This window comes from Gracilinanus agilis, chromosome 1 (assembly GCF_016433145.1).
Source record: "Gracilinanus agilis isolate LMUSP501 chromosome 1, AgileGrace, whole genome shotgun sequence".
Taxonomy (NCBI): Eukaryota; Metazoa; Chordata; class Mammalia; order Didelphimorphia; family Didelphidae; genus Gracilinanus; species Gracilinanus agilis.
This window is the reverse complement of record NC_058130.1, coordinates 229099451-229110982: the sequence shown is the minus strand read 5'-3', so window position 1 is coordinate 229110982 and position 11532 is coordinate 229099451. Positions and strand designations below refer to the sequence as shown.

Here is an 11532-nt window from a genome sequence, read left to right as displayed (position 1 = left end):
CATCTAAAAAAAGAACTGTGGGAGTAGAAACAGAAGAAAAACATATGATTGATCACATGGTTCCTTGGGAATATTATTGGAATTTGGGTGTTAAAAGATCGCTCTACTGCAAATATGAATAACATGGAAATAGGTTTTGAACAATGATACATGTATAACCCAGTGGAACTGCTTGTCAGCTCCAGGAGGGAGGAGTGAAGCGGGGGTGTGGGGGGTGTGGAATCATGAATCATATAACCATGGCAAAATATTCTAAATATAAAAAATTAAAAATTAAAAGCAGCAAAAAAATAATAATAAAAGAAAAGGAAGCCCTTAAGCATGACACTGAGGAAAAATAGAACAGAAGAATTTGGTGAAAATAACCAGAAGAGGGAAATTGTGGTTCAGAATGAATAGAAATACTCATGGCTAAGAGGAGGCTGGGGATAACATTAAAAATATTATCCATCATTATTGTTAATCCACAGTCTTTCCTTAGAGGTTTAATGTAACTACTCTGCTATCTCTGCTGAGTTTGATCTCATTCTCTGTCCCCAAACACTGGAAGGTGTATATACACAGAATAATACAGTGAAATATGAAAGAATTCTCTATTTAAAACAAAAACAGATCTCCTCGAAGTCTTCTTTAACCCTCCTTAAAGAAATGGCCAAAAATGCCATTCCAAAAAAAAAAAAAGGGAAGCCCCCACCACCAATGCCGATGCCAGACTTGCCATTCTAGCTGCTTGCCAGGAAGGACATAATCCCACATAAGGCAAGTCTACGAGTTACAGCTATCAAAGAAAACAAAAAGGGGCGTCTGCCACATTACTGTGATCAATTCTGGGTTAGTAACATAAAGGAAAGCCACACCAACGAGAAGGACACTTGTCCCTGGAATTACACTAAATGCATACAGAAAATACTGATAAGCTCTATATAACTGATGTCAGTTATAAGGCTGCCGTGAAGAATAGACATCCCTCCCCACCAGGGAAATGCCTAAGACAGCTGCCAAGGCAAGCTAGCTTTGGATCTAAAATGTTGCTACATCTGCTAAGCTACAGTGTCATACTGAGAAAATGGCTCCGTATTTTTGGTTTCTCATTTTTTTAAATGCTACTTTGGGTTGGGATTTCCCCTCTGTTCATTTGACTTTAAAGTATCTTAAATACTCTGACTTGGTCTAATCACAGATTTCAAAAGTCAAAATGTGTAATCCTTGGAAAGCTAAGAAGGAACAGTACACGTTCTTGTTCAGTTGGAATTTGTACTTCTAGATTCACAAGCTACTCTTGATAAAGAATGCTCTCACATTTAAGATGGAAGAAATTTATTTAAGAAGCTGCTTTAAATTCAAATAAGTCTGTTAATAAAAATGATACAACCTATAAAGTTTTAGCTGTTAGTCATCTTTCTATTTCAATGAGGTGGTCAGGTAAAGGGGTCCAAAATCAAAGCAACCATTGCCAAGCATAACTGGGTAGTGGCTGTGGGGAGGTGTTGAGGATTTTGACTTGCAAGAGGATATCTTATTGCCCATGTTAGTCGTTCTAGACTTTAAATAGTACCTTTCCCCTTCGACCACCCTCCATTGTGATCTGCCACACATGGTGATTATGGAGAGATTTTTGAGTCTCAATAGTTTTGTTAGCTGGAAAAAAAAAAGCTAATTCTAGGGCAACTGATGCCACTTTCTCACAGGTCAGAAGAACCTGCCAATGGGGGGAAAAAGACCCAACAAAAAAACCACTCACTTTACAACAGTAAAAATTAGTTGTATTAACAGTCTTTTTGTCATGATGTCTTTGCATATTGTTGAAAGCAATATTAAGTATTCCAAAATAAATCTCTTTATCACAGAAAAAGAAGAGGCGCTAGTTAAAAATACTGGATTTTCCTAGAGGGCATAGGAGCCAAAATTCTGAATAGACAAAAAGAAAGAAAAGGATGAAAATACTTGGGCTGTTTCAAGTTTATATGAACACCTTTTCCCTCTTCTGGATGTGACCGAGTACAAACAAGTGTAATAAAAACACTCAGAGAGACATTGTTGTCTCCTCCTGGTTAGGATATAAATTTAAAAGATAAGAAAATTATCGGTTAAGTGAATGGAGAAGTCAGCCCTTGTGGGGAGACCCACTGGTTCCATTAGGAAAGTTCCCCCCCCAAAATGGAATTCCTTTTCTATCTTGTGGTGCCTGAATATACTTTGCATGTGTAAAATCTACAGTTTTAATAACTCACCCATAAGTAGTTTTCATTTTGTCCTAACCTATAAATACTATGTTAGTAATACTAAACTATCTCTATTGAATTATTTGTAAAAAGAAAAAAAATATATTATATATTTATATTTTTATAAAGTTTAGTTAACACTTGGGACAAAAGGATGGGAAGGGGGGGGAGTGTCATGGACAAAAAATCACAGTTGATGTGTGTTATTGGGCACAAAAAAATCAAGTCTGAACTCTCAAAATGGTCCCACTTAAGCCCCTGAAGCGGTCAAGTGGTGTCTGAGGAAGAATCATACGAGGCCGAGACTATGAAATTGCCGCTGCTGGAGTGGCTAGCCATGGACTGGGCCGCCTGCTGGCTTAGGTTGTTGCAGATCAGCACCAGCTGGTTGCTCTGGGCTTCCGAGAGGGTGCTGCAACTCTGATACACACTGAAGTTGGTCTTCCTGCCGGGGATGTTGCCTTTCTCGCACATGGTTTTCACCATCTTGGCCAGCTTGTTCTTGCCCAGGGCCTGGCAGTTGTACCAGTGGAGCGCAGCCAGGTTCACCACGGGCTTGATGGACAAATAAAACGGGGCGTCCTCGTAGCGCATGGCGGGGGGCCGCCGCTGGGCGTACTCTTTGTAGTCCTGCACAGGGCAGGTCTGGGGCGCGTGCTGGGTGGCGAACACTCTGGAATCGGTGCCTCCTCGCTTGGTTTTGGTGTTCAGGTCGCCGGTGTCCTGGCCCATCCACTCCAAATATTCTAAGCCGGTCTCCGTCACCCGCAGCCGGATGTCCCCCCATTTCAGGGTGGATCCGTGGAAGCCCGTACAATGTCCGAAAGCTTTCGTATTGTTGAGCCAGACGAGGTTGAGCAGCCCTTCGGGGTTGTAGCGGCTCAGCAATCCCCTTTTGCGTAGGATGAGTTCGTCGGCAAAGGTGAGCTTCATGGATTTGTGGGGTTTGTTCCCTTTGCCCTTACACCGCAGCTCTATCTGCTTTTGCTTCAGGGCCTCTTGGGACCTCTTGAATTCCTTATCTCTCGTGATGCTATAGCCATACCGATGCTCTTTGAGATACCTCTCCAAACCGCACTGGTAATTCGCCAAGCTGTTCGGCTCGTACTCGGAGCCGTCTTTCTGCCTGGCGTCCACAAAGAAAGAGGCGAGGTAGTCGTCCAGTTCCTTGCAAGGGATGACATAAATTTCCCTCGTTTCGGAAGGATATTTAGAGATGAGGAACTCCCGGAAATTGCGGAGAGCGGTCTGAGTACTTCGGATAGTCTTTTCATTCTGTTCCCTGCTGAGATCAGCTGCTTTTTCATCCTGGTCTGCAACAAATATGAGGGAAAGGGTGGGAGGGAGAGGAAAGTGGAGAGAAGGGGGATAGAAAAAGGGGATGGTGAGTTCAGACAATGTACTCGTGACACTCTCAAAATAAAATTTCCTTTTATAAACAAAAAAAAGAAAAAAAAAGAAAAAAGAATCAATTTCACAAAGATCATTGGAAAGCACTATTTACATACCTTTCTCACGTTTGAAAAGCCAACTTCAGTTTCACAAATGATGTACGAGAGTATGGCCAAAAATTATCAAACTGAGCTTCTTATGTCACTGGCGCCCAGTTTAGTACATGGAGATTTGTGGAAAGTCTGAGATTAGAGGAAGTCTTCACTTTGTGACAAATGGAATAGAAGAATTTATTTTTATTCCACTGCAGTGTGCAGGGACCCCAATTAAAGGAGATAAACCCATTAAGTATCGCTTCATTTGTGAAACCAGAGGTGGTACTGGTTCCATTTTTTTTTTGTTAATTAAAGCAAACCTATTTTATTTCTTATTTTACAAATAAACACTAGAGAGCCATAATTTAAAACTCACTGAACACAGAAAAATTTATAGTAGTTAATCCACTGTTTGCTTTTTCAAAACAAAGATGTGTAGCTTATCGAGGGACCATATTTTAGTGTCAGGGAGTATTTATAACCCGTGGCAAAAATATTTGGTTATTTTACTTTTAGAGAGTAATAAAGATAAACATCATAGACAGCATAAAATTTCAATTAATGTTATCATCAAATTTCTATGCAACAAGTAGTAAGGGGTCATGACTTCACTAAAATTCTCTGTATTATTTTTCTTAAGTTCTGATATCATTTCTATATAGCACTGATAAGAGTAAATGCTATTCTGTACATCATAGAAATCACTCATTCTGCTTAGTCATTTTTGTGCCATGACACTTAAAAGATTTAAAGGTTTAAATTTTACTCTCTAACTTTTTAAATTCAGGGAACCCAAACCTATGATTTCATTAGAATAAAGCCCAAACTATCGAGTTCGGTGTCCCTTAAGGACTTCATGCTTATCTGTATCTGCACTGCAATCTCAATTCATTTTCCCAGGGCAAGAAGTGACTTGCCCAATGTCACGTGGACAGTATGTGAGGAGTGGGACTTGAACCCACCTTCGTTCAGGTCTTCATGATTCCAGAACCAGTTCTCCACCATTACCTTTATCCAGGCTGGTTCTTTATTGTAATAGTTGATTTATTATTAGTCTTATTATCAATTCTAAGACAGAAGAGCAGCAAGAGCTAGGCAACTGAAGTTAAGTGACTTGTCCAGGGTCACATTGCTAGGAAGTCACATAGCTGAGACCAGGTCCTTGACGCCAGATCTGGAGGTCTATCTGCTGTTCCTAGCTTCCCCTTGTTATAGTTTATTTAATTCAATTTAAAATATACAATGTCATACATTAAAAAATGTTCTAACTAAAGCAAGCAGAATTTCCCAAGATTAAGAAAATAAAATTTACTATGATTATATTCAGAAGTTAATCAGGAAGAAACAAAGTAAAAATTAGAAATGGAAATATTTGAGAAAAAACCCTATTGACTGATGAGAAGAATACATGTTAAAATTGTTTTAAAGAAATTTAAAACGAAACTATTCAGGCAACAATTGGGACAAATGTGCATTGTGTTATCTTATTAGAGAAAACCCTATCCTGGGGTGAAAGGTCATTATGAACTATGATAGTAGGAAGGCAAAGTGCTGCTCAAATAGCTGTAAACTGAGAGTAAATTTTCTTAGAAATTAAATTACTTCAGAGGTCATCCTATGTGACCCATATGTGAACAGGAAATAACTTTGATGTGATGGAAAATGTACTATCTCCCAAAGCACCCAAATGCCTAAGTAGACAGTTAAGAAGCTTTTCCTTATTTTGGACCACAATCTGCCTTTCTACAACTTATATTTATTATTCTTTGTTCTGCTTTCTGGGCCAAGTAAATCAAACTAGCTCCTCTTAGGAATGGCAACCCTTTAAATTAAATTTTGTAGATTCTGATTGTCTTATGGAACAGTTCCTGGGCCCCTCACCATCTTGATTTCCCTCCTGTGTACAAAAATGGAGTTCCCAAGCAGGAACACAATGTTTTAGATTGATCTGGGGGGAGAAAGGGGAAAGGTAAAGAGGGAGGAAAGGGGAGGAAGAGGGAAAGAAGGAGGTGGGGAAAGAGGAGACAGAAAGGGATGGGGGAAGACAGAGAAAGGTGTGGGGAAGAGAAAGGAGAGAGAGAGTCAGAGAGTTAGTTCTCTTCTCCCAGTTTTAGAGAGTATACTTCTACTAAGTCTAAAATTGCATTACCTTCTTTTTTGGCTGCTATGTCATAGGGTTGATTCAGATTGAGTTAACAGGTTTAGAGTGTCTTAGCAAATGCCAATATTATATTACTCCTACTATATGCCTCCTCTGCTCCTACTGACATACTCCTAAACATAGCTGGAAGAAATCATTAAACAAAGCTGATTGGGTCTATTACAAATTTGTATCTTCTAATTTTAACTGAGCCCTCTATTCTTTAAGACAATCCTCTTTCACTGATTGTCTTTTCCACTCCCTACAGACACTGTTCCAAACCTTCTCTCCTTAAGCCTCCCATAGCAACCCTCCCCTTATTCTTTTAACTGAGCCCCTTCACTTTATACTTTACTAAGAAATTAGAGACTATTGCTTTTCCTCTTCACTGTATCTCAAAACCCAGTCACATTTTCCCCTCATTCTCTTTTCCTTAATTTTTGATGAGGAGATGGTTCTACTCATTACCAAAGCCCAATCTTCTACATGTATTCTTGGCTCCAATTCCCTCTATATTTTCTGGTAGATTTCTCATACAAAATTATCCCCCCTCTCTAAATATCAGTGTCTCCTTAGCCACCGACTTCTATTTCCTAAAAACAGATCCAAATCTACCCAATGCTTAAAAACAAAAAACAAAAAACATTTGACAAGACCCTAGCATCCCCTCAAACTATTTTCCTACATCTCACCTCCTTTTTCAGCCAATCTTTTTAGGAAAGCTGTTTATACTTTTTCCTTCCTCTAACTTACTTGTCAATTTAGAGGTAGCTGGGGGTAGAGAGGACAGAGCCCTAAACTTGAGTCAGAAAGACCTCAGTTTAAATCAGATTATAGATATTTACTACAATGTGACCCTGAGCAAGTCTAGCTGTTTGCTGTTTCCTCATTTGTAAAAATAGGGATAATCGCAGCACCTACTTCCCAGGGTTGTTCTGAGGAACAAGTGATAGATAATATTTCTAAAGCCTTTTGAAAATCTTAAAGTGCTGCATTAATGCCATTATTATTGTTACTATTGTAATTATCATTATCATTCATCCCTTTGCAATCTGGCTTTTGACCATGTTACTCAATTGAAATTGTTCTTTCCATTAAAGATGTCTTAATTATTCAAGATGTCTAAGTGCAGTGGTCTTTCTTCCACCCTCAATCTTACATTTCTTTGCATTCTCTGACACTGTTGACCACCCTATCTTCTTACACCTCTACGTTTTTGTACTAGGACTGCTCCTCAGCTTACTTTGCTGGCTAATCTTCTGTATCACTCTGAACTCTTTTAAGTGTACTCTCACGCTCTGTGCTAGGCCATCTTCCATTTTTTCTACACTCTCACTTGGTGATCTCCTTCATCAGCTCCTGCTTTTTAGAAGACTTTTAGTTCCATGCAGCATTTTAGACTACATATAATTTTAATTTATTTATATTTTTGCATTAAATATTTTATATAGACAATTTGATAAATTTTTGTTTTTTCTTGATCCATTCAATAACTTAATAGAAGAATATAGACTTTCTATAATTAATGCTAAAATTTTTAGTTGTTAAGAGAAGGAGTATGGAGTAGTGCAAAGACACGTCATGTTTATCCTATATGAGTCAGTTAAACAAGATTACAAAGGAACTGGGAAATGTTTAATAAAATAAAGTACAACACAACACAGATAGTTTGTGGTTTTCTAAGTCAACATAAGGCCAGCAAGGCTTCCATTTCTATTTGTGTTTGCCTCAGAGTGGGGTAACCTTGCCTTTGGGAAGTTTTGGATTCAGGTTCTAAGTCTGATACATATTAATTGTCAGAGCAAAGGCAACTCCCTTAATTTCTCAATGACACAGGCAACTATGTTTCTATTACTCTAATTTACTAACAGGTTTGCAATTTCTGTTACTAATGGGAAGAGCTATCTATACTGATGAAATCAGGGATCCAAAACAAAAAAAAACCCAAAAAATGAAACAGAAGTGGGCCCACATTGAACTGGGAAATCTCTAAGGTCTAAAATTAGGATAATAATGGCACTCACTTGCTGGGTTTTCTGTGAAGATCAAATGTGAAAATCTTTGTAAAGCACTTTGTAATCTTTGAAAAAAATCTCTGTGACTCTTAGAGAGGTCTTCCCCACGCCTCCCCAATATGTTGAGAGTTATCTAAGTAGAACTATTGCTCTTTTTGCCTTACCATCCATCATATTACCATAAGTCTTCAATTAATATTTGTTTATTGATTATTGATTAATCTGTTGCTACAACAACATAATCAGCATTGACTTCATTTCTCCCAAGTATTTTTTCTGTTTCTTTTGTTTTCAATTGAACCTCTTAAACATCAACAATGCTCCTTAAGCCTTCTACCTAGCCCCAATCATAGCTAAATTTGAACCTACTATTTTTGTTTTTAAAGAAATGAAACAAACCAAAGATAATACTAGTCTCTTTCCCCTTGCCAAAAGTACAGGATTCCAGACACTGCTTCTGGGAGATTTATTCCCAAGAATAGAAGAGAGAAATTGATGTGAGATTCTTGAGGTTTCAGCAACCCCCGTGAACTGGAGAGAACAGAAAAACAATTTTAAAATTGATTTCTTTTAATATTACTTTAAGCATTATAACTTGTAAATGGGTTCGAAATTTCTCAAATCCATTTGTTCACAAGCTTAAATCATATCTGTATGATATTCAACAAAACTAAGACTCTTATATTTGAAGAAATAAGTTGCATTGTATTTTGGGGACATTTGTTAAGTAATTAATAATCAAAACTAGTAACAAACTGAATGAAATACAGCCTATTTTTTTTCAGTAGCTATATTGGCTCCTCAATCTTGGCATCATCAAAATATGTTTTTGGCATGAAAAAAAAATCCATATATAAAATGGAAAAGGGTTTTTTTTTTTGCCTGAATGAACCAGGCATATGGTTCAGCAAGCAAACCAGGGAATTAAGCTGCCAATGCATAAACAAACTTGTGAAACTGACATTTGAAACTTGGAAACTGGTATTAAGAATACTGACATTCCAGATTAGCATCTTTGAGGGAGAGTAAGTAGTATAAAGAAAACTGAATTTGGATAAGATCCCAAAGGTCTAGAAGATAGAATGAAGTAGTTAGGGAAAGTAGTCAGGCAGTCATGAATATGACAAAGCTGTTCCAAGAAGACCTTGTTGCATCTAAGGCAGATGTTCAAATGAATATTTTTTTTTTTTTTGCTAAATAGTGCAAGTACTTATCAGAATAACTCTTTCCCTCAATTAGCTGCATACAAAATATTAACACTACAGATTCTCAGTGTATATTAGGAATGGATCAACTTTCCAGTGTGTTCACTCTAGAAGCTGAAACATCTCTACTTCTGTCTCCCATCCAGAGCATTTTGATTCACATCTGGCTCCACTGTACCCCAAGTACTATGTTGTTATGGTATAGACTACTGATGTTCACTGCCATTAGATACATTTCTGCTCTGAATTTGGATAAAAGTAGCAAGAGCTGGCATTTTCTACAATAGAAGTAGCAAGTATGGATTTATATACAAATTAATATCCCTCTAGAAGACCCTCCTTCTGCTGAAATTTGTTTTTTTCCCCATTCTACAACCATTAATGTCATCAGCTTATGGCAGAAAACTATAAAGATTTTTACCCTAATCTGTTATCACTCTAGTTCACCCTATGAAAAGAGGCTCACGTCAATACTTTTTAAACACTCTTTTTATGCATTCCACTGTCCTGCTAAAAACCTAGAGTGTCTTTTCTATTGGTCCTCAAATCAAATGAAAACTTCAGATTTATAATCAAGCCTCCTCCTTCCCTAATTTCTCATGACCAAATTCATTAACCACATTTCTCTTTACTATTCTACAGCTCTTCACCCCTGCCAAGGCAATCTCATTGTCAATTTGCAAGCAGCTAGCTTGTTCTCTCTTCCATCCCTACCCTCTCCCCCACCCCTGTCTCTTTCTCTGTCTCTGTCCCCCACCCCAATCCCCCTTAGAATCAAATTATGTGCAGTACTGTAGTAGTAAGGTAAGGGCTGTTAAGGACTAGGCAACGGGGGTTAAGTGACTTGTCCAGTCTTACAGCTAAGAAAGAGTCTGAGGCCAGATTTCAACCCATCTCCAGGCCTGGCTCTCAAACTGAACCATCTAGCTGCCCCTACCTTATTTCTTTCAACATCACCATCGTTTCAAGGCTTAAAACCCTAGTGCCATTTTTAACCTTTCTCTCACTTGGCTGCCATAACCAATCGATTGAGTTCAGTTCCCTTTTCACACTTGCCATTGATATTACCCTTATTTAGGATCATAAGACTTCAGGTCTAGAGCTTTAAGTAATCTTAGAGGCCATCTAGTCCAACATCAGCATTCCAGAGATGAGGAAATTTAAGCCTTGAGAGGCTAATTAATTTCTACAAGGTCATACAGGTTGTCAGTAGAGAAGCTGGAGTTTTACCTCAGGTCCTGCCACTTCAAATTCAGTACTTTAATACTCTACCACAAGGACTACTAGAATTAATTAAGGTTAGTTATTCGCCTTCAGATCTGTCTCCTCTAGGTACCATGGTGAATAGGCACTGGACCTGGTCTCAGGAAGGCCAGAGTTCAGATCAACCTCAGATACTTTATGAGAGTTGTTGTTCAGTCATTTCAGTCATGCTTGACTCTTTGTTACCCCTTTTGGGGTTGTCCTGACAAAGATACTGGAGCAGTTTGCCATTTCCTTCTTCATCTCATTTTACAGATGAGGAAACTGAGGCAAATAGGATTAAGTGACTCACCCAAGGCCACACAGGTAGATAATGTCTGATTTGAACTCAAATCGTGCTGACTCCAAGTCTAGGACTTTATTCGCTGCACCATCTCACTTCCCAGATTTACTGATTATTTTGACTGCCTATAATGCATGAAGTGTTAACACTCTTTGAGTGTGGAATAACAGATAGTCAGCCTTGAATCTAGAAAGCGCTGGCTCCCACTTCTGATGAATTCCTACCCATAAGAATGCATTCAACACTTCAATGTTCTAGGTCACTCTGGAACCCTACATGGCAGAGACCTACATCGGAAGAGGGATCTTCTTCACGTTAGAATTCCCAGTCAATGAAATCCCAGGTCTCATCCCCATCTCCAACTATCTTGAACCAGACTATGAGCTTCTTGAGGGCAGGAAAGGTTTCATTTTTGTCTCTGCATCCCCAGCCACTGGCCTATAGTAAACACTTAAATACGCACAGAACATGTTGAACTGACTCTTTACTGTATGTTTATAGTATATTTGGGTTACGTTTACCTACCGGATTATAAACTTGGCTGTAGTTATTACCCAGTGATGCTGTACGTAGAGTAAGAATTTACTACGTAGCGGCGGAATGGATGTTTATACTAAATTTAAGCTCACGCTCATTTGTGTCTATTTCTGCAGTATCTGGGAAAAACATTATAAACTATCACCTACCTATTCTAGTTTCACTAATGTATCTGCCTCTGGCGACAATACGACCACCTGCAACATTGCCAAATGTTTTAGTTCTCAATTATCTTTCCCAATTAGAAGAATATGTTCTGTTTGAACCAACTATTGATGTCATACCTTGTTCAGTCAATCAGTCATGTTTGACTTTTCATGACCCCATAATGTCCATAGGGCTTCTTTCCTTCCTTCCTTCCTTCCTTCCTTCCTTCCTTC

The 11532-nt window shown here is 38.4% G+C and overlaps 1 protein-coding gene across 1 annotated transcript in view; it reads right to left on the bottom strand.

Annotated features, from left to right (window-relative positions):
- Positions 1-2400: 2400 nt before the first annotated feature.
- Positions 2401-11532, bottom strand: part of KIAA1958 (KIAA1958 ortholog) — a 43073-nt gene continuing 33941 nt past the window's right edge. Inside the window, exon 2 of the mRNA XM_044657476.1 lies at positions 2401-3535. Coding sequence (XP_044513411.1) covers positions 2490-3535 — 1046 coding nt within the window. The 3' untranslated portion in view covers positions 2401-2489. The remainder of the gene's footprint in view (positions 3536-11532) is intronic.